Source organism: Gossypium hirsutum, chromosome A01 (genome assembly GCF_007990345.1).
Source record: "Gossypium hirsutum isolate 1008001.06 chromosome A01, Gossypium_hirsutum_v2.1, whole genome shotgun sequence".
Classification (NCBI taxonomy): Eukaryota; Viridiplantae; Streptophyta; class Magnoliopsida; order Malvales; family Malvaceae; genus Gossypium; species Gossypium hirsutum.
In genome coordinates, this window is record NC_053424.1 from 119,558,896 (window position 1) to 119,583,104 (window position 24,209).

The 24,209-nt window shown below is 36.1% G+C and overlaps 1 protein-coding gene, 1 long non-coding RNA gene and 2 pseudogenes across 5 annotated transcripts; 1 reads left to right on the forward strand and 3 right to left on the reverse strand.

Moving 5' to 3' along the window:
• Nucleotides 1–2,151, forward strand: part of LOC121219463 (patellin-6-like) — a 3,029-nt pseudogene extending 878 nt beyond the window's left edge.
• Nucleotides 2,152–4,770: 2,619 nt separating this feature from the next.
• Nucleotides 4,771–7,557, reverse strand: LOC121219490 (F-box/LRR-repeat protein 3-like; annotated as a pseudogene).
• Nucleotides 7,558–8,708: 1,151 nt separating this feature from the next.
• On the reverse strand, nucleotides 8,709–16,339 carry LOC107939667 (protein SCAR2). Of its 4 annotated transcripts, none has more exons than XM_016873024.2 (9): nucleotides 15,945–16,339; nucleotides 15,117–15,280; nucleotides 14,439–14,565; nucleotides 14,202–14,355; nucleotides 13,340–13,401; nucleotides 9,590–13,229; nucleotides 9,420–9,506; nucleotides 9,188–9,292; nucleotides 8,709–9,100 (listed from the first exon to the last, which is right to left on the reverse strand). In XM_016873024.2, exons 1-9 carry the CDS (start codon nucleotides 16,097–16,099, stop codon nucleotides 9,047–9,049), a joined length of 4,548 nt encoding a protein of 1,515 aa, XP_016728513.2. In that variant the 5' UTR covers nucleotides 16,100–16,339; the 3' UTR covers nucleotides 8,709–9,046. The 4 variants fall into 4 exon arrangements, with proteins under 4 accessions (XP_016728513.2, XP_016728514.2, XP_016728515.2 ...); XM_016873025.2 differs by having other exon boundaries at nucleotides 14,439–14,562; nucleotides 15,945–16,335; XM_016873026.2 differs by having other exon boundaries at nucleotides 14,226–14,355; nucleotides 15,945–16,335.
• A 2,562-nt stretch (nucleotides 16,340–18,901) lies between these two features.
• On the reverse strand, nucleotides 18,902–20,110 carry LOC107939664 (uncharacterized). The gene is made up of 2 exons (XR_001695224.2): nucleotides 19,952–20,110; nucleotides 18,902–19,614 (listed from the first exon to the last, which is right to left on the reverse strand). It is a non-coding gene; the product is annotated as an uncharacterized lncRNA (long non-coding RNA).
• Nucleotides 20,111–24,209: the final 4,099 nt, after the last annotated feature.

Below are 24,209 nucleotides of genomic sequence, written 5' to 3' on the forward strand. Positions count from 1 at the left end.
GGAAACAGTTCATACTATTGGTTAAAGCTTTGATTAATAAGCTTAATTACATTATTATCTAGGTTTACGTCTCCATCATTATATCCACAAAGATCGCCTTGAAATCCACACCAGTGAAAGGAAAAAAAATACATGTTTCGTTTGTTTATTGGATTTTTCTATAATGATTTTAATCGAAATTAATGTGAATCACAGTCCTGTTTAAATTTAAGACACCAAAAAATTCTGTAAAAAAGACCGAAAATTTAGCTTTGAAGAAAAGGGGGACCCACAAAGAAAGAGGGAAAGTTAAAGCTGGTTCCTTTGGGTCCCATTGGAAGACCAAACTGAATCCCGTGCTTCCCTCCCCTGAATTCCTCAATTATTATCACCATCTCTGCAAGCCACCGCTTTACGCCTTTACTCACTCCCTTAACTCGGCTCAGCTCACTCTCTGACACCCACTCTCTTGCCCTTGCTTCTTCTCTCTGTTTTATTAAAGCCGCTACTTCAAAACACCAAACTCGCGGCTTCTTGTCTTTTTATTTCTTTTGAGCAAAATCTTCTCTCTCTCTATAAAAAAAACTAATCTTCTTTTGTCTCTCATTAAATAATCTCTTCGGGTTTGCTTTGTTCAATTGGTGTTGCAGGCAACATTGCAGTGCACTTGTCACTTTCCCTTTACCCTGCGAGCAACCTGCTTTTTCTCTCTTCCTCTTCGTTATACTTCAACTTATTCACATTTACTGCATATCTTAACAAATCCCTTTGCAGCATTTTTACACAGATTCCATCTGGGTCTTTCTCATTCAATGGAGAATCCACACTCACCCATTTCTATCCCAGAGGCTTCTCTAAGCCTTACAAGAAAAGCTTTGTTACTACTCTAATGGAAGCCGCTAGTCTTCGCTCTCCTTTTAAGGAAGATACCTATTTTACCTCCCATTTGAAAGCTTCCGAGAAGAAGGCGTTGCAAGAGCTCAAGGACAAGCTCATGGCTTCTTATGGCCCGGACGGTGAATGCACCATGTGGGGATCCTTTACTTGCTGAAGACGAAAAAGCTGATGTCGTTTTGTTGAAGTTCTTGCGAGCTAGGACTTCAGGGTGGTTGGATTCCTTCCGCATGTTGAAAAATGTCTTGCTTGGAGGAAAGAGTTTAAGGCCGACAGTGTTGGGGAAGAAGACTTGGGGTTCAAGGAGCTTGAAGGAGTTGTTGCTTATATGCATGGTTACGACAGGGAAGGTCACCCTGTTTGCTACAATGCTTATGGTGTTTTTAAAGATAAGGATATGTACGAGAGAATCTTGTGGAGAGAAACGAACAATTTCTAGATGGAGAATCAAGTCCGAAAGAGGGATCGTCCCTACACAAGCCTGTGGGATTAACCTATTACAAGTCACTGATTAAAAGACATGCCTAAGAGGAACTAGGTACTCAAATAGATCTTCCCTTTTCAAGATAACCCGAAAGGCCGAAAGAGCAACAGCTCTGTCTCTTGTTCAAACGTTAGGAGATGCTTAACTCCCACCCTGGGTTAGATTCAAATGTCCCATGGTACTTCAGTGCGTACTCAATGTCGGTCCATTTTTAACTCAGAACTAAAGCAAGTCGTCATCCCAGAGAGGGCATTGCGTGAACACGTACAATGAGTTCATTTCTTGTTTCCCATCGCAGTATAGATCCAATACTACCTCGCTACAAATGTTTCAGATTTATAAGCCTGAAATGTTCCAGTACAGTATGGTGGACTGAGTCGACCAATGACTTACAGAAACCAGCCTCGGAGTTCACTTTAAAGGAGGAGAGAAAGTGAACATTCAAATTGAAGGGATTGAGGTCAGTAGTTTATTGCTCTTAGCTAACTTGTGGTAAAAGAAAACATTTCATTATATCTTATATGCTCTAAAACTTGCAGGCTGGAGCAACCATAACATGGGACTGGTAGTAGGAGGTGGGACTTAGAATATAGTGCAGAATCGTGCCCAACAAGAAGACAGCTACACCATTGCAGTGGAGAAGCCAAGGAAACTAAGTCCAACAGAGGAAGCCATTCGCAACTCCTATACATCAAGGAATAGGCAAACTAGTGTCAGTGGATAATACAGTTCCAGGAGAAAAAAGGTTGGCTGCTTATCGCTATACTGTTCGCAATCAACCTTGGAGTAGCTGAGTTAGGTGTACAATAAACGAGTGATCATGTTTAATTTTGAAAAGGTATTATTCTATTTTGTGAACTTTTTTTAGTATTTTTGAGTAGTAGTAAATTATTTGGTAATGGGTGAGTATAAATATGGAGATGGTGGTGTGAGCATTGTATGCATTAAATATAGTTAAAAATGCAGCAGTAGTTTTACTTTTTAACTGGGTGTTTCATCAGCCATGTCAGAACAGGAAGAAGAGATGAATGTGCAAACAGATTTTGGTTGCTTTTCTGTGTACTGCAAAACTTGATTTCCAAATGTATATAATGCATATCTCAAGACTAAGCAAAACAGACTCACACAAGTAGTAGTGTAGTGTGTAAGCAATTTTTGTTTATATTAGTTTTCTGTGGGTATGAGGACGCATAAGACAGAGTGTGGTAGTCTTGTTATTTTATTATTTTTTCTGAACTTGAAAAGTAAACATATCAGGAGTCTGTGGTTTCGATCTGTGTTAGAGTGAGAAGAGGCGTGGAAGTCCTGCTGTGCGCAGTCTGCAGCGTGCAGACTGTGGTCTGTTTTGGAGTCATCCAATAAGCTGTTCAATTTCTCTTGTGAGGTCACGCCCAATAGTAATAAGCTGGACAGAAGCCAAAATATTGAAAAACAGATACAAGTGAAGGGGTACCTGTAGGGTTCAAAAATGTGTAGGTAATAGGCCACTTCAAATAAATTGATTTTTTTTAATAAAAAAAGTTTTAGTTAATATTTCATGGTCATGGTAGGCTACTCCAAAATTCTATAATAATCCATATAAATCAAGCACATGCAAATATGGTAAAAATATTATAGAGACTCTGAACTGAAAATTAGATTGTATTTTGTTAATTTTATTAAATAATGAGTAAATTAGTCTTTATTTTGATATTACATTACAGATTCTATCCATTTTATTATTTGGTTAATGAATAATTTTTTAAAGTAACTAATTTTATTATATAAATATTAACTTACTATTTCTTATTACAAGTCAAACTTGCATTGGGTTCATTCACCTCATGCATATGGAAAACAGAATAGCCATAGCAAACCATAACTATTAGCATATGGATCCGACGGAGGTGGAGGTCCCACGTAATGTTGGGTGATCATTTCCCGCCACGTCATAAATAGAAGAAAATGCCCCACATGAATGAGTCCCTTCCCTTCCAAGACAGCTGAGTGAGTTGACTTACGCAGAGTTGTCTGTTTCCGGTACGAAACAAACAAAACAACGTTTCTCAACTCCTGTTTCTTTCATCTCCTCCTCATTTAGTCCCCAAATCTCCCATCTTATCTTCGATTCTCAAATGATGTTCGAACCCCGTTGAACCAACTAGATTGATGATGCTGGATCCAATTCCAACGCGAGAACCCTACTCCGGCGTCTCTGCCATTAACAGGCGTTGGAAAAGGGAGGATTTGTTGAATAAAGGTTCTCTTTTCTCAGAGATTGGCTTTCTTCTCTCTTTGCATCTTCATTATCATGGCTTCCAACAAGCATGTGGTTGGAAAAATTTCGATCGCTATTCTGAATACAGGTGCTTATTCCAACTCTAATCATATTCCAAACTCACAGTCACATTACAGTTTAAATTTGATTTTTTTTTTCAGGTATTTTTTTGGCAATTGCAGCTCTATCGATTTGTACACCGGAGGACAAGCGTGGAGACAGGTGCTTTCGATTTGGAAAAACAATAACATATTAGAACAACGTATCTCTGCCATGCCCGACTTTTTTGGAGATCAAGTTGGTTTTCCGATCATTTCTTTTTTCTTTTGTTTATTACAAATTTCTGCTTCCATAGTAGCATGTAACACAACTTCCAGTTATTAAACTACAAAGTGCTGCTGCTATGATCCAATTTGATTGATTAAAATTAACAAGGTAGAATTATAAAATAAAAGCTTAAAGGTGGCGTGGGATAGTAAGCTGTACATTATCCAAAGCCCGGACGCATATCTATGTTCGGAAAGGGTTTTGATTAATTGAAGTTGCAGATGGTGGCATACCTGTTGATATCATCCACATCCGCGGCGATTCCATTGACAAACAATATGAGAGAGGGACAAGACAATATTTCACCGATGCCTCAGCTTCGGCTCTCAGTATGTCATTTTTGCCTTCCTATCGCTGGCACTATCAGCCATGGTTCGGGTTATAAACTTTCAACTCAATCATACATCTAATCTATAGGTAAGCCTTTAGCTTCATTCTTTTTTTTACCCTACATGATTATTTGTGTATTTATCATTCATTCTCTTGTATGTATTTTTGTGTGCATCAATGTTGTTCTTTTCCTAGTACAGTCGACAGAGCAGTGTTCATAGCTCTGAGCTCCGTCTCTTTTCAGTTTTTTTTCCTTCCCATGTTTATGGTTTGATTGTCTTGAAAGTTGTAGTGTCTTAAATTACACGTAAGCTTAAAGTTGTGATAGCAGTCATTGTCATAGAGATGTATCTGCAATGCATGAATGTGATGAATAGAAAGACAAAAAGGTTGAAGTCGAAACAGGAAAAACATCAATTTATTCCTTTCAATGCATTGGTCATATTGTGTATTTCAGCATATATCATAAATCTTAAAAGTAGTTATACAGCACCTGAAGGTAATGCTTCGCAAACAAACGAATATCTTTCTTGATTTACGTGTCCATGCCTAGAATCTGCATTTCCCAATAATTAGTGGCTAACTCATTCGACCTACAAGATCTTCAAGGATCTCTACGCATTAGATCTTCCAACCGTAATTTCCAACACTTGGGATCTAATTCCACCTGTCAATTGGATGATTTAATCACTTATGTCCATCATAGACACATTTGAATCAAGGAACTTTTATTACATTACAGAAATCATAAACTTTACCTGAAGCACTTTATCTCTCCATTGAAAAGTACAACCGCGTGCTTCCAAATGTTCAATAAGTCGATGGGTAGCAGCCATTTAAACTCTGCCTGAAGTTTCACTTTGTCAACCTCCATGCAGCAAACAGGTAGTCAGTAGGAGTCAAACTTTTAAGTGCAGAATTGTTATGTTCTGAGGCAGCTAATGCAGCCAGTGACACAATCCTATGTCCGTAACCGAGCTATGGACAATAATCGAAAGAGAAACTATCAGATTGTGGAATGAAAGCAAAGTTCCGAGAAAGACAGAGTAGCATACTTGTCGAAGGTTTTGAGAAAAATGAGTAAGTGGAAGCATTCCTGCATCATCAATATTAGGACACTTCTTTACGTCTAGCTTGGTAAGTTCCTTGCATCCCACAGCAACAGCTGTTAGTCCTAAAGATGTTATCATAGAACACCCTCGACTTTCAAGCGTCTTAACCGTGAGCATTTGGATAAAGATAGCAAGGAATGATCGGTAATATCTTTGCAGTAAGCTATATTAATCATTTCAAGGCCAGGGCAACCTTGTGCAATTGCTATAATGCCTGAATCTGTTATTCTACAGACCTGAAACGTAGCCTTGTTTAGATAAGCATGAATTCTCTTTTTCACTGCATCAATGATAACTCAGTCATAACTGTACGGAATTGCTTGCTACACAGCTCAAACAGCTAACCTGTATAATCAAGCTCTAAGTTTTGAGCAGCCCTGCCGATATGGATAAGTCCTCATCAGTTATATTAAGGCAAATTCTAGCTTAAGTTGGATAGTTGGAACATCTGGATATGTACTTCAGACCTGCAAAGGGAAGCGAGTGTAAGTGCGTCAATTAACACTGTGTGCTGACTATACTAGCAAAATGAAGAAATAGGAGAAAAATAACCTTTATCATCAATTCATTATCGTAAGTCAAGCTCTTCAAGCAAATGACACGCTGGCCGATCAAAACAAAGGCTTCCTAGAAACCAGGGTACAGGACTCCATCCTGAGAGAAGTAAGAGAGTTGCACGAATTTGTGATGCGGGAAATAGAGACATCAGTTATCTTGCGGCAACACGTAATGTCTAGTTTCCTTAGGTCTTTATGCCTTGTTACAATGGACGAGAGGCCTTCATCTGTTACTCCTGAGCATTTACTTAAACTCAATTCCCTTAATGAAGGGCACCAGTTTCCGATAGTTTTCAGTCCATCATAGCTAATCAGACAACCATCCAATTTAACAGATTGCAACATAGAAAACTTTTTCAAAGAATCACCAAGGAAGAGGTTACCTGATATATCACCAAAATGCTACACTAAACACTCTCAAATATATAAAAGGAACCTGTTAGAGCAGCAAGAGAGGAGCACATATAGGAAGACTTACAGGTGAACCATGGGCTAAGGTAAGTTGCTGCAGACCTACAGCACCACTTACTAGGGAAGACAAGCCATTGTGACTAATATTCTGACAAGTTGACACATCAAGACTCTGACAAATGCATTATGTCAACTAAATGTTGTAAAAAAAAAATTAAACATTCCATCTATAGAGTAAACTTTCAGAACAGTATACCTTAATGAATGCATCCATGTTTGAGGACAGCAAGGCTGTCATCATCGATGCCGAAACATCCTTCAAGGCCAAGTCTCTAGATGTTGTAATTTCAAGATAGGTGATAAACATTACTTGTAATCTGCACAATGTTAAAACAATGAATATACACGATATTAACAGGCAAGACAACAACCTGCAAACAGAGTAAACTCACGAGTTACTTACAGGTAAGTAAGAAAGATCCAAGTAGCAAATGTGGTTGCACTTAACAGCAAGCAAACCAACCCTAAATCACCAACCCCCAAGCACCATTTCAAGCAAATGGACTTCAATTTTCTGCATCCAACAGCAACACATCCCACCCCCAAATCCGTAACCGACTTACACCTCGCGAGCCATAGCTTTTCCAAGTTCTTAGCTTGGGAAACGGCAGCCATAGCCGAGTCTTCAACTCCGTGGCATTGGACAAATCAATCTCAACCAAGTTGTTACAATTCAAAGCCAAGCCAACAACCCAGAAGCGGAAAAGAGATGAGTTCTGGATAAATCAATGGAGCGAAGCGAGGAGGCGCATGCATGGGATACAAAGGAGAGACAGGTGTCGGAGACACGTGAGCAGCGCGTGAGATGGAGATGGGCGATGTTGGGGTAGCGGGAAAGGATTGAAGGGAGGTGTTCCTGGCGGAGGGCTTGAGGGAGGTACGGTGCTTGGATTCAGCAGCGTAGAAAGACTTGCAAGCTAAAGAGAAAGACTTTATGTCGAGAGGATTGGAGTTAAGGAGGTCGAGGATGGTGAAGATGATCTCTTGAGGCAGCTGATTAAAGGGGTTGAAGCCTTTAAGGTTGTCTGGTTTTTGTTTCTTCATAGTTAAAGTTGAGAGCTTGGGAGTTTTGTGAGTTGGGGAAAACTTGAGTAAAAAATGGGGTGCTTTTAAGGTGCGATTCACCAACTTTTAACAGAAAACCAAAAAAACGACAAAAGAGTGAAGAAGAAGGGGTGAAAGGTTAAAATTACGATTATGGCCTTTGATTGAGGTGTGTTTCCATCTAAGGACGAAATTACCCCTTCCCGCTTTCGGTAAGTATAACTACTAGTACTAGCAGTGCGCACCATTTCCTTCCAAGGCTTGATTTTTTTGAAGAAAAATCATATATGATTCACATAAAATCCGAATGTTTTTGATATATGAAGAAGCCAAAAATAGATTGACATCTTACCGGTTGGTTAAATTGGTTCTTCGATAGTATTTAATTAGTAAATAATTTGACTACAAAATTGACAATTAAATTCAAAATGATGAAATAATTGGAGGGGACTTCAAAGAGAAGGGTAGAGGAGGGATTCGTACGTACGGCAAGGTGAAGACAAAAAGAAAAGGGAGGGCAAGGTGGGGAATATAAAAAAGGAAAGAATGAGGAAGGACAAAAGTAGGAGTGGACGGATGGTACGAATATTTGACCCTTCATTTCCTACTCGATCAAGCACCATCTGAAAATGAAATATTCCATTTTCATTAAATTTAATATTAGTAAACAAATTGGCCGTACTTGTTAATACTGCCTTTGGACGGTACCAGCCTTACTGAGATAAGAACGGACCATTTCAATACAAAGTCAAAAAGAAACCAAGTTAGTGTTATTAGTTAGGTCAGGCAAGAGGAAGGCTGTGTCTCGTACAGGCCCTTTCTCCATCCAACACTTTCTCTCTTCTTCTTTCTCACCACAGATTAGGGTTTACACTCTAACAAACTAAAAGTCACCCATAAAACCTAAACCCAATTTGTATACACAATTGTTTGTTATTGCAACAATAAGTTTACTTAAGGGTTCACAAAATTATAGATAAAAAAAAACATTCATTCTTTGTTTAAGTATACACAACTTTGAGAACCCAAAAATATTTATATTGTAATGACTTTTTCTCCTAGTCAAATCTAATCGTTTTTTTGGCATGGTTCTCAACAATTTTACACATATCCATCCCCCCAATGATGTCTTCAAAACAAATTGACAGAGAAAAGTATCACAAACAAATAAAACTTGTTCAGGGAATTCACAAATTACAGTTGATTCTTCAAAAAAAAAATTACACTTTTCAACATATTCAAGTAAGATAAAATAATGCCTCATATCACTGGATTTGGACACACAGCATCCCATTCCATGATGCCATGAGCCATGAAACTCATTCTCGTATAATATAGCAAAGCCAAGTGCCGTGATATACTTGGAAAAAGGAAGAGCAGAATTTTATACACCAACAGAATGAGAATGTTGAGAAAGAAAAAAAGAATAAACCACTGACCACAAGACAATACATACATACATACATACATACATACATACACACGTATATATATATTTGCTATTCACTAAGATGGAGAATTTAACATATTGAATGAAATGAAAATTTTCAACAAGCATATCCAAAAGGATGTGTCCTTGCCTTTTGTCTTTTTAAGAGTCACTCCAACTATCTTCGTCATCATCTTCATCACTGCCAGCTAATGCCTATTTCAACAGTGAATGATTTTATGAATTGCATGCACACACACACAAAATGTGAAGAAAAAGAGAAAGATGAGGGCAAGCACAAACCTGGCGAATTGCATTTGCTTTCTCCAAGATTGCTGCTACTCTTAAGTTGGTTTTAGGACCCTGAATACTGGGTCTGGTAACCACAGCAGGCTTCAAGTTGAAGGACTGTATAAAATAAAATAACAACTCTCAGTTTATCAAAAAAGAAGCATCTCCAACAGTAAAAGCATCTGTTTTTTTCCTACTTAAAATGGAAGGAACAAAACAAACATCAATGGGGATTCGATCTAACCTTTGTTCGTATCTGTTCCAGCAACGAATCTCTTTCGTCTACCTTTGGAATGACTGGAGGGTGAATCCGTTCCGTTACCTTTCTCAACTGCACAAAATTGAAATTGTTACTTACAAAAAACAAAGGCAAAATTGAAAAAAAAATGAAATGAAATGAAAGGCCATAATTACCTTGCTCTTGTCATGAGCAGCAACAGCATCAATGAGAGGATTGCGAGGTCGAGGAAGCTTCACAGTTGGATTGCCATTCGAGTTTTCATCTTCAACAACTGGTGATAGAGCAAGCGTAATTGACGGCCGCACTGCTGCTCCCTCTGAAATTGACAACTCATGCTGCACAGTTGTATTTGATGTCTCTGCAATATCTACCTCTGGAGATGCCAAACCTTGCTTAACAATGTCATTTGATATCTGCGAAGATTCTCCCTCTGAAACTGCCAAACCATGTTGAGGCTGCTCCTCTACCTTGGTTGGAAACTGTTGTTCTACTTCCATTAAAAGATCCTCCACTACCTTGCTTGGTATATGCTCCTCTCTCTTAACTGGCAGGGGCACAGATATATTAGGAAGATTCCTCTCCTCTCTCCTGGAATTTTGTTCAGGGTGCTGATATGCCCCACCTTCCAAACCTATATCCGGTACAAACTGGTCTGGAGGATGTGTTATTTTCTCATGTGAAGATACAATGGTAATATGTCTTGAAGTTGTATCAGTAGCTGGCATCAGTGATGAGTGAGTGGATTCTACCCTATCGTCTTCCAACGCAATGGAATCACACTCAATGCTTTTATTTGATATTACGGGCAAAGTAAAATATGGGTTTGAGTGTGTTCTATCCAGCCAGGTATCACTGAATTGGCTATTAGTGTCGCTACCCATAGCTGGAGGGTGCTTAGAAAAAGGACCAGGGAGCTGCATGCAATCAACAGCTAATTGATTAGACACATGACCAGACCTCTCTTCACCATCCACTATGGGTAAAAACGGGTTTCTGGGCTGTTCATTTGCTTTCTCTAATGCTGATAAACCAAACTGCAGTTTCCCATCAGTTCTACATTGTGGCATCACTGGGAATGACCCCTGACCCTGTTCGACCAATTCTCTTTGTGAAGCTGGAGAAACATGTTGAATTCTCCCTAACCTCCACTGCATTGGAGGAAGAGGCGGCAATGGAGGCATTTCCTCCATGCTAACTTTGGTTGCCTCTGGAAGCAGGCCAAAGGCAGGATGAATAGAACCTGATGGATATCTTTCTTGCTTACTTTGCCAATCTGATTGCTGTGAAAACTCCAATGAAGGTTTACTTGAAAAGCCTTGGTCGGAATGAGTAAAAGAATTTTGTATCTGATTGGACAGGAGATGTGAAATATTTGAACCATCTTCAACTATATCCAGGCTTCCCATATCATGCTGATTTGTAGGGAAGTCTAAGGACTGCTCGAAAGAAGTTTCTTTTTCTGATAAGCAATGGCTTGGTGAAGACACCATATCTGCTCTTTTTTCCATCAGCTTACTCAAATTTTTTGATTCAGACTCTTGATTACTCAATTCTAAAGAAGTTGGTGTTGCAGTTAAATCAATGGAAGTCAAACGATTTTTGGTTGGTTGAACCGGTGATAAATGCTGACTATCGTCTTCTAAATTGGAACAGTTGTGAGAGACTGATTTGCATGAAGTGGAAACTATATCTGCTGGAGCACCTTCCACTGGATTTGTTTCTTCTCGTGTCTCTAAGCCTGTAAGACATCCTTGAGAAATAACCTCATTAGATTCCAATTCTTCCTGACATAGATCTCCATCACCAGAAGGAGACTCTTCCAAATACATTAGATTTCCAGATGCCGAACCAATCAAATTTGAAGTCTGAAAAGTAGTATTATCAACAGCATCATCAAAGTCAGCAGAACCACAAGCAGCAGTAGAGACGACGACACTTTCTGCAAGAGCATTTCCAGTAGCTAGATCATCTAAGCTCACATGATCCTTGATGTCCAAATTATCAGCAACATGAGATGGAAGAACAGAAAGGTTAGCATCTCCTTCCACCGAATCCACACTGCAGGGAAATTCCCTAGTTTCTTCTCCCTCTGAAGCATCAAATGATTCATTAAAATTGTGTTCCTTTTCATGAAATGAAGCTCCTACCACCATGGAGTTAGGATCATCAGGTAATATGTCTGAAAGTTTCTGTTCATTAAAGCCAAAAGTCTCTGAAGTATTTGGCATAGGAATCATATATTCCAAGTTCAGAGCAGCTTCTAAAGTAGCATCATTGACCTCATAAGCTAAGCTGACAGGCTCCATAACATCCGAACCTTCAGGTGGTAGTGTAATACCTGCATCTCTTTCTATTTCTCCCAAGGTTGAACAAGGGAGCTGCTCTGTTGGTGAAGTTATTGGATATCGTGAATCAGTTATTTGGTTGACTGAATTTTCCTCACAACTTTCTCTAATAAAATCTGTTTTAACAACTTCATCTGAAGGATCATTACCCCTCCTCTTTTCAGAAGCAAGCTGTAAAATGTTTGATAAATGTGGCAAAGCATCAGAAGAGATATTTGTGCCTCCACTGTCCAACTCCTCTTGGGGAAGGCTTTCATCAGCAGAAAGAGCAGTCAAAGAAACCTCCTGTTTCTCAGACGAACCAGCACAAATGACTTCTGAAGAATCTGCAAAATATTCTCCATCATCACTGTCTGACAAATCAGAATTAGTAGTAACAATATTAGAGGGCACTTCATCAAGTTTCTTTTCCAGAAAAGAAGCTGCCATGTAGTTGGCTTGATCCAACAAAACAAATGTGGAATTAAAATCTTCAAGACTTGAACTTTCAGATACTTCTCCATGATCAGGAAGCCTACATTCACCAGTATCTTTCGGCGGTAAAACCTTATCAGAACTAGAATGGTGCATCTCTGAACATGCAGGAAGCTGGATGGGCGATTCCTCAACAATCTCTGGAACATGGTTTTTAATAGAAGGGGACAGTTTAGCTGCTTCTTCACTATCTGACACCATATCTTCAGCCAGATTGTCCATGCTATCAGAGTTGGAAAAACTAGATCTTCCTTTCTTGAACGAACTATTACCATCATCTGATTCAGAGGAGATCCCAAATGATTGAGAATCTGATGAATGGGCTTGCACCTCAAGTTTTTCTTCATTTGCATCAGAACCTGTTTGGCATTTTCCAACATTTATGAAGGCAATGTCATTCTTAGATCTGTATTCATTGTCTGTATCCATTTCAGAGTCCATGGTTGTAAGGGCATCCGTGTAATTGTCAACCTCACTGATCATATCATCAGAATGATCCCCATCTGTACCGCATTCTTTTCTGCCTTCTCCATCTACTATTATTTCCTTTTCAACTGTTTCTTTATGAAGGGGAAGGGGGATCTTATCTGTGAAATTACCTGTTGGTTCAGACACTTCTACAATCTCTCTGTCGATGACTTCTTCATTCAACTTTTCCACGGATGATTTCTGGACTAGTACAGTAGGCGAAGAACTTGAGATTTCCTTTCCAATCGAAGAATTCTTCACAGGACTCTCTTTACTAATTTCATGTATTTCAAGACCTGACTCACTAGAATGCTTTGATGTCAATCTCAGAGGTTGTGGAACACCAGAGGTCTCATAAACTGCTTTATGCTCCGGGGAAGGAGTCTCCAGGAATTTCTCCATGTAGCTTTTCCCAGATTTTGGGTCAAGTGGAAATTCATTCAATTGCCTTCTTTTTAGTTTTACAAGACAAACTGGATCATTGTAGACATTCTCAATACGCTCCTGCAAAAACAGTTGATGCAATCTGCACTAGCAGAAAGCAGTTCAATCACCAAGAAACCATATTAAAACTTAAACACGCATGCCTAATCAGTAGAAGAAGCTAAGGCACAGATGCAGAATTAAAAGACTCACTTGGCATGCGATGCCAGTGCAAATTCTGGTGTCCCTTCATTCCTCCATCTTGATCCTTTTTTCTGCAAAAAAATATAATATAAGAAACTGTATGGACACAGGGCAATATACCATATAACACAACTAGCTCAACATAGAAAGAAAACTGTAAACTGAGTACTAAAACAATGATGTACCAAAAAGTTACAATGTGCTGCCAGTCCCTCATACAAATAATTTCACTCTATTGTATTGATATAAAAAAAGGAAAAGGAATGGCATAAAGCTGAGAAGTAACGTAATCAGTACTTCGATATAATTTGTGCAAATCACCCCAAATGCAACAAGAGCACCTCAAATGGAGTAGGGCCTCGGATATGAAGTGTACTGCTCACATAGAAGCACACCACACTATCAGATATTTTAAACTAAGAACTACTCTCTAAACTTGACATGAGTTAGCTCAAACACAAACTCATAGATGTCAATCATGAACTGGAAATGAACAAAGCAAAGGTAATTCAACCATTAAGAAACCTTTATCTCCACTGAAATTAAAGAAACATGTCAAATCAAGTTTATAGCTAGTGTGATTATCTGTAGTTTCCATGCAAAGCTCTAGTTTTTTTTATCAGTACTAGGGTCATCCTACAGACCTCTCTCTCAACTTCTGCAATAAATGAGACATAACCGCTAACTGCTAGAATAATTACCAAAATAGAAATCTAAGCAGATCCTTTCAAAGAAAAAGTTGATGCCATATGTGGCACAATGACCAAGACATTCATTCTATCAACACCGTCAATGGGGTCATAAATAGCCTCCCCCCCCCCCAACAAGAAAAAAAGAAAGAAAGAAAAGGAAATGAATAAAAAAGAGTCACATTTCTCTTTTTCCCCTTTGGTACCTTCACTTTACGGGCTTTCTTTTCCCTCTGACCTTCTACTGGTTCAATTCCAGGGAAAGCTGATTCTGCTTTAAAGAATGACGGATCAGTGTAACGCTTTAAACATGCCCCAGCACCCGCAACATCAAATCTGGAATAAATTATTAGAAGATTCATCACCTGAATGAAAATTCCTTTCAACAAATTTACTTGAGACCTAAAAGGAAATCTTACTTGTCCAAAAGGAATAACCGTGGAGGGCCTCGACATTCCTCGTAAGAATCCAGCACACAGCGAGGTAAGTCTCCACGAGTAATCAGATTATGTTCCGTGCGCAGATTAGGGTGCCAGTCAACACCTGCTAAAAGATAATACATTTATCAACCAGTTTAGCAGATCGTGCCTTGTGCATGAAAACTCCAATATTCTATTTCAGAACCAATAAATAAATCATTAATTAGGTTCATCTTTCAAATCTGACTCTATCATATGCCAAGATCACAGTTCCCATTTATTTATTCATTCCATTCTTGCAAATCAAACATGGGTTTATGGGAAGGCAAAATGCATCTATGCGCATGACAAATTACACTAGGAGAAAGTCATGAAAGGATACATCTTTTGGTTTTCCGTTATATAAACAAACCTTCCTGTTACTCTATATGGTGACGCAAATGGGAAATGAAACTTGTAAAAGCATTGCCTGTAGCATAGGCAGCAGATATTCACCTTGAAACTAATGTAATTTTTAAAAAAATGTAAGGATCTAATTGCCGATAATGCAATCATGTACAAAAGATATAAAACATAAGAAACCAACACGTACAGCAAAGTGCCCCATTGCAACAAGAAATGACAACAGAAACCAAGGCTACTAGTAAAATAGTGAAAAACAAACACCTTGAATCTAACCTGCATTGGTAAAGAATAATGAATGATTGGTTTGTGATAAAAATGGCTTTTCAATGGAAGGGAATTCAGCCTCAAGTTGTCGGACTCGAACCATTAGACCATGGCCTCTTGCAGCAGTTGCCATTACATCTTCATGTAAGTCATGGAATATCTCAGCAGCAAACCTTTATCAACCATGAGGAAAAGCAATTCAAAACCAGACAGGTACAAAGCTAAAAAAGTAATGATAAACTAGCTCATACAATCAGTCGACAGAGAAATTCCTGATATCCATACTGAAACTTGTGTCATGCAATGCTTTTTTTTTTTCCTAATAATTGCATAATTTGAACGGAATTCTGAATTCCAACTGCTAAATTGGTGATCGCCAAACCACAAGTACCACAAACCAGAACACATTAAAATACCAAGAAACTCACCATTTGGGAAATTTTGACGAAAGAATCAAGTAAGCAAATTCCAAGCAAATCTCAGATTCAAATGGATGGAATTAAATTCCAATTCAGTATAATTGAGAAAACTTTTTAATAGATTCCGGCTATTTCTATAACCTGGACCTCAAAGCAAAGTAACTTAGAATTTGTAGAATTAGCATCACTACTAACCAAGTTAATTTAGTCAACCGGATATAAAAATCTAAATAAATAGATACGAAATTGAGAATCTGAAGATTCAGCTTCCAATCAGAAATAAAAGATGAAGAGCAGGAATTCAGCTCCAAAACCACAAAATTCAAAGCAGAAAACTGATCACGGAGCTAAACCAAAAACAATCCTCCCTCCCCAGTCCCCCAGAAGGAAAAAAAAAAAAGATGAGAAAGAGACTGACTCGGCAAGGTCACCGAGCTGGCGTAAAACACCAACGAGGCCAGCCATAGCGACGCCTTCAAGTAAAGCCTCGGGATCATCCTTTTCGGAAGCTCTATAAATCTCCGGATCGGCCAAGCTGTACTCATTCCTTATCTGGTACCTCGTCAACGGCATTTCCCCTCCTCTGTTCCGCCAAAAAGAAGAAAAGAAGCCTTCAATTTCTCAGTATATAGAAAAGAATCAAAATGTATCTTGATCTCTTTGAAAAGGCATTCACTTTCAGTGATATGTTAGCCTTAGTTTTGTTGCCTCTCTGAATTTTCAATTCAACTTTCGACGGAAAATGAAGGAACGAAAATTTTACAGTGGTGTGTGTAAGACGTGAAGCGGTGTCTGTGTGAGAGAGAAAGTATTTATTTATTTATTTTAATTTTATTCAGGTCTAAATACCGGTGACAAAAATTTTGATACAGACATATCTGTACATTTTTACATAAATAGAGTATTCATATATTTATTTTTTGTTAAACGAAATTAATTTAAATATATTAGTTTGACAATTTAATCTTCCTATTTTAAATATATTCTATATTAGATTGAATTTAAAAATATTTGAGGATTAAATTAGAATATTTTAAAAATATTTTTTAACACCTCAATGTAGTGGCAAGTTTATATACTACTCTTCGGTTTAGTATTATTTTTCAAAAATAATTTTAGACGAGAAATAATACTAAACCGATACTAAATCTACTACTATTATGACAAATGCAATGGGACCCTGGCCTTGAAACAAAGTGTGGGATTTTCACAGAATTACATGGGAATGGGACATCATCATTCAATATATTGAGATTTACAGCCTGATTAGAAGGAAAGAGAAAGGAGGTCCCACATTGCCTCAATGACTCATTCAGTGCCATGACATGATCTAATAGAAAAGTGCTTTTGATTCTTTTTTTTAAAAAATATCTTTTTGAAAGCTTCTAACAGTTCATTCAAAAAATAACTCCTACAAGCGTAGGTAAATTTTAGATGGTACAGTAGATGGCCCTGCTTTGTGGGAATATATGTTTTGAATGGTTTGCTCAGATTTGAACATCCAAGAGATGATGTATGTCTTAATTATACAGTAAAAAGGAAGGAACACGAGCGTTGTTACAAAGTTACTAAGGCATCACATTCTTATTCCCTCCTATCGTAGAATTCTGCAATAAATGGTTGGTCCCCTACGCCATCTTTCACATGCCAAACCCCAACAAATCTTCACTTACTTTCATAATACAAGTAACTTGTATTCTAGTGGGAATTCACGCTCGACGTCTTTATACGTTTTCAAGTTCAGGCTCATTTTTTATTGACTCCACTCATTTAAAAATTTTATTTTATTACTAAAAATTTAGTAAGTATTTTTTTAGTTTTTAATTAGATTTTAATTTTAAAAATACTTTTTATTATTTAAATTGAATTCGAGTTAAGATACCATGAATTTCACATTACTTAATAAAGTACAACTCTCGATTTTGTATAACTTTCATTAAGTTTTCTTTTATCGATTGATATTGGTTTGTTCTATTTTCATTTACATATAATAAGTTGAATAGGTTAGATCATTTATTTTTAATTCAATTGACGGATAGTGTTTCTGTTTTCCACCACAAAATTTGGGTCACTATGAATAAAGTTCTATAGTGAATTTATTTAAACTAAATTTACAAATAATCTCGAATTTGATGAACTGGTCGCATAAACCAAAAAACTTGAGTTGTAATGTGTTACGAAACTAACTAAAATTTTGTGCATCTTTCAATTAATAGTGTAGCTATGATGAGTAAATATATTATTCTCACGAGGACTACAACTATTAATAATTATCATTTTTCTATTACTTAACCAAATAATTCGAGTGATCAATTAAAAACTAAAATTAACTAATTTAATCATTAACAAACACTGCAAAAAACAAATCAGGAAAATAATCGAATAACAACTAAGAAACGAAACAATACTCAAGAAAGAATTCATCCATATTTCATCTGTCAGTATCAATCTAAATTACGTAATTTCTTAACTTAGCACATCGATCCGTAGAAATACCTAAATTATGTTAATATCTCTTTCGAGCATAAGAGCAACTAACTCTAAGTTAATTAATTGAATTTTTTTTCTAATTAAACTCCCTATCATCACATTAACTCGTGCTATGAATTCTCCTATTAGATTTAACTTTAATATGGTAGACTTATGTCATTATATTTATAGGATGGCATGCAACTCTACTCAATTATACAATATTTAATCTTAAACAGAGTCTATTCAACCAATGATTTAAGCACATCGGACATGGATCAATACTCTAGAAATATTAACCCAAGAATTAAGCATACATAATCGATAACAAGAAACTAAGTATTTATTACGTAAAATAAGAATTAAACGACAGAATTCACCATAGAGTTCATCTCCCTTAGGTATTTAGAAAATTAGTAAATGCTTAAAAATAGAAACATCCAATAGGCAATGTAACCGAAATAAATAAAGAAACTCCTGATAACTTCCTAAGAAATCAACTAGGAATCTCCAATCTTGATGGAAATCTGCTTCAAAGCCAGCTTTAATAGTGTTTTTCGAGTTGTTTTCTTGAATATTCCATGACAACTCACTCTTATCTTCTTATTTTTGTCAAATATACGTCTTAGAATGCCCCAAAACCCTAAAAATCATGATTTTCCGTTATTCGGTGTACTCTTGTGAAATCGACACGGCCTACCACATACCTGTGTGGGTCACACGACTGTGTGGTCTAGCCATGTGAAATGGTTCAGCCCATGTGTCTCTTGTAGCTTGTTTCGATGCTTCGATTTTTACTTATTTTACTCTCAAGTGCTCTATTAGGCATTAAAACATGAATTTAAAAGATTAAGAGCATAAAATTTACAAGTAACATCAAATAATCACCTAAAAATGCGTTAAAAATAAGATTAAAATATGTTACTTTTAAAACTTATCAAGTTGAACCCATGAATCAAATCAGTTGAGTTAGACCTATAAACCAACCCCATTAATTACACATATGAACACAATGTCTCAATCCAAACCCATTGAAGTATTATGATATATGATAGAAAAAAGGTTAAGCAAAGTAGCCAAAAAGGTAATGAAGAAGTGAGTGACTTGGAGAATGGGTGGGGGTCCAGGATGATTATTATTACATTGAGTTTGTAAATATATAATAACGAGGTTGAAGTCCAAGAAGTCTTCCTTTGCTTCAAAGATTTGGTTGTTGAAGTGGGAACCTTTTGGTTTGAGCTCAAGTTCATGTTAGCGGATGTAGTTTTCCATTTTTGTCTCGAGAAGTAGTGGATGTAGTTACAACAGGAAAAGGAAAAGGAAACGGTATTGGTATTGGTATTGGTATTGGTATTGGTAATGGTTTTTGATTACTCGTGACAGAGACAACCCCACTTTTTAATCCTTCATCTTGTCTTAGTCGTAAAGACACTATTTCTTTTTGCTACTAATCAATGCTCAGTGTAAAGCCCAAAATCTGCCCGGGCCCACACCAGCAAACCCCCCCCCCCCACTTGCCCACTTGCGCCGTTGCCCCATGTGCGCAACCACTCAACCTCGCACGCCTCTGCTCCGCGCCAGCCTCCACGCATGCCCATCACCGTCTGCACCCCATGCCTCTGTCACCTCCATCGTGCCCATCCCATGCAAAGAGACAAAACAGAAACAATAGGAAATTAGATGAAAATGGGTTATAAAAACCCGAATCAAAAATTGTACGGGGGGCTTTTTTTTTCTTTCTTCTTCTTTTCTACTTTGTAAACACTAAAGAGAAATTTACAGTCTTCAATAAACAGATAGCAGTGATTGTTAAAAACAAAAAGAAAAAACAAAATGTTGTATTTTTTTCTTTGTTCCTTTCGATTTTTACATACATATACATATATTTCTTTATTTTCTATCTATTTAACATAAAAATATACAACAAATAAAAAAAACAAAAAATAAATTTTTTACCTTTTCCGGCCACCGCGTGCGGTGGCCGGCGCCGGCGCCGGCGAGCCTCCGGTGGCCGTCCGGTGACCGGCCCCCCTGGCCTGATTTTCCTTCCCCCCTCCCTTCTCTCTTCCTTCTCTCTTCCCTCTCTCTTCTTTTTTTTTTCTTTCCCTCTCCCCAAATGATTTTTTTGGTTAGTTTAGGCCTTATATAGCCCTCCAAAACGACGTCGTTTTGGGGCTACACTTAAGCCCCAAAACGACGTCGTTTTGGTCATGCCCGACCCATCCGACCCGACCCGCTAGAGGATCCGCGTGTTTTCGTTTGAATGGGATATTTATGCGCGCAGTCCTTCCGCTTTTCTGATGCTTCACAATTAAGTTTCTTATGGTTTTTAATTTGGCCCTATAATTTCTCGCGCTTTTCGATTTAGTCCCCGCCAATGTGCTGCGTTTTAATGGAAAGGAATAATTGTTGTTTCGGTCCCCCAACGTTTCACGCGCGTACAATTAAGTCCCTTTTCTTTGTTTTCATTTCAAATTGGCCCCACAACTTTGTTTTTAATTCAATTTTAGTCCTTTTTTTCGTTTATTTTTATATCTTTATTAAATATCCTTGTTATTTTTATATTATTAGTATTATTAGTATTAGTATTAGTATTATGTATTAGTATATATTTTTATTATGTACGTGTATACATATATATATTTTTTCATATTTAATATTTTTATTTCATTTTTATTCTAATATTTTATTAATCTTATGTTTTTTTCTTTTATATTCCAATGTTATCATTATTATTATTATTATTCTTATTATTTTTATTAGTTTATGCTTTGTTATATATTTATATATTTATAATACGTATATATACTTGATATATTTGTATATACCTCGGTAATATTATTACTAGTTTTCAATATACGCATATATTACCTAAATATTTTAGTATTATGTAAATATTTTAACATTATATTATATATGTATTTATATATTACGTATGTACATATACCTTTTAATATTATATTTTGTATTACGTAAATATTATTTTAAATACTGTATTGTATATATATATATCCTTAGTACCACGTTACATATATATTGTGTATATACTTGTTTTCTTACTCTTATTATATTCATTGTTAATACATTTATTTTTTTTATACATGTATACGTACCCTTTTTATAATATTATTTTTTACACATATATGTATATATTTATCTATGTTTTCATATTCTATAATTTATATGCATTTCTTATTTTATGGCTTAAAATTATACATGCATATACTTTTTTACATAATTGTATTTATTGTCATCATTGTTATTTGGCGTTTGTTTATTTATTCATGTACACTTGTGCTTTTTCTAAAAGGTTAGTTCTATTTATTTATTTGTATGCTTTGTTTATGTAATCGCCTCGTCATTTCGTTTTGCCTATTGTATTGTTGTTACTCACTTTACTTTGCTCACCTCGTCGTATTCGTTGTTGTTTTGTCAAGCATTGACACTAAACATCAAAAGGAAAATTTTTCTAAATGAGGCAATATTTCGCGTTTGGAAAATCGAGAAACGTGCCCTAACTGCTGGGTTTCGATTCCTCGTTCGACTAAATAGCCAAATATCCTCTTAAAGCTTCAAAGTATGGTTTCATTAAACTATAAGGTGATCTTGGTTTCGATGGTTTAGAGTATCGTGTCCTAACGTGCTGGATGTGATATTCCTTCGGAACAAGAGAATCTTATATTTCAATTCACGTTATCAGAGTTTCTTTTAAGGATCGCATTTTTAAAACTCTTCAAATTTTCAATTTTCGACACTAAGACACTGATTAATCAACTAGGTACCAATTTTGGGCGTATCGAGGGTGCTAATCCTTCCTCGTGCGTAACCGACTCCCGAACCCATTTTTCTGAATTTCGTAGACAAAAATCGTTGTTTTAATAAAATCTAAATCGTTTATTAAAAAACCGTTTTACGAGGTGACCCGATCACACCTCATCAAAAAAGATTGGTGGCGACTCGCATTTTTCGTTTTATTTTCAAAATCCAAGTCGACCCCGTTTCCATCCAAAAAATGGTGTCAACACTCAGTATATACTTTGTTGGGTTTTAGTTCAGGAATGGAACCATGTTTTTCACCAAAAGTGAAAATATGATTATTTTCTTTTTTTTCTCTCAGAATTTTTGTGTGTTGGGATTGGGATAGAGATGTTCATAGAATGGGTCGAGCTTAGATATTATACTATTTTACTTTATGTTTACTCAAGTTCAACTAAACTCGAAATATGGATTTAAAAAGTTAATTCATATTTGTCAAAAATTAACTCAAACTCATTTTAGGTCCATTTATATTTTTTAAAAATATTTATAATATTTAAATTTAATATTTTTTATTTATTGAAATTTTTTATATAGTCATCTTAATATTATTTTAATGTTTACATTAGGGTAGTATTAATATTTAGTATAGTTTTATTTTTTTAATGTGTTATAAATTACATAATATAAGGTATTATAAACTTAAAAACGGGTCAAGCTAGGCTCAAGCCTTGAATGTTCAAGCTCGAACCCAACCCAGATTTTAAAAGGGCGTATTATAAACTTAAAAACGGGTCGAGCCGGACTCAAGCATTGAATGTTCAAGCTCGAATCCAACCCATATTTTAAAAGGGATTAATTTTTTTTCCCAAGCCTATTTTTTGGGCCTAATATTTTTACCCAAACCCTCCCAAATTTTGGGCAAGCCTTCGAGCTTGGGTAGGTAGCTCAACTCAAGAACAAGTCTAGACTAGGTTTAGGTGGGTCGGATTTGACTTCAATTGATATAATTTAGTTTTGGTTAAATTTTGTTGTTAGTCCCTGCACTTTGCAAAATTGTGGATTTAATCCTTGTACTTTAATTTGGTCGTTTTTAGTCCTAGTACTTTTCAAATATTAAAATTTCAATCCTTACCAAACGATAGTTGTTAAATTTATTAAGTTAAGTTCAACTATTTTCAAAATCTAATATGGCAAACATATTATCATATTGTAATGCCATGTTAAGTATTTATTTTTGCATATTATTCACTAAAGTTTTAGTTAATGGGCTAGCAATTGGGATTTTAAATTTTGAAAAGGCATAAAGGCTTAAAGTGATCGAATTGGAAAATATAGATTAAATCTACAAATAAACGCATAGGGCATTCTACACTAGATTTGATTATGGGCTGAGTAGATCTAAAATTTTTGGTCTACTTTTTGGATTTGGGTTTGATATGATTAAAAAATTGGTTTAAGTTTCTGTTCAAATTAGAAATGTTAAAATCTGAGTGCGATTTGACCCATCAATATTAAATCTTTTGGATTATTTTTTATATTAGAATAATTTAAAAAATATAATACATCAAATATACTAAAAATATTAAAATAAAAATTTCCCAACAACTTGAAAATACCTTATAAAAAATCTTTATACTTAAATAACACTAAGATGGTTGCAACTTAACAAACAAATACATCTAAATTAGTAGCAAAACAACAGTAAAACAATAGTGAAACAACAACAAAACAACTGATTCAGGTCGCCAAGACCAAAAAATCCTACCTGAGGCTCAATTTATTTAGAAAATAGATTTTATTTTTTGTCCAAACTCATTTTTCGAACTTATATTTTTATCCAAACTCTTCCATTTTCCAAATAAACTTTTAAATTTAGATAGATAACCTGACCAATAATAAAGTATAATACACCCCTTTGAAATTAACCCCCAGTTATTACTAATGCAACATATTAGGTATGGCTTTCCCTATCAAATGTGAAACATAATCTGACATTCACACGTTCCCTAACAACCAAGGATTATTATTAGTTTCGTTTGTTATAGGAAAGAAAGAAGCAGCATGAAATGCATGTACAATTGTATTCATTTTTTTAGACTATTTTAAACTTCTAATTTTGGACACGAATTTACATCAATTGTATTTCTGTTGATCTCAAACTTGTATTAATAAGCCATCTTCTCTTGTTGCCAACATAGCCCTCCTTAATATTTCAATAATACTTTGACACACCAAATACAAACTATCTAAATGATAAGTTCATAGCTTCCAAATGTTTCGAATAGTCTTCGCTTTAAATCGGAATTTAATGCTTAAACTAACGACTAGGTTGATGAAAATTTGATGGGCGATAATATTAATAAGGAAAAGTTGTAATGGTGGATACAGTTAAAATTTGATGCAGTGATTGAATATAGAAATAGGTATAGGTTCGGTCCTATTCCTATGTCTCTCT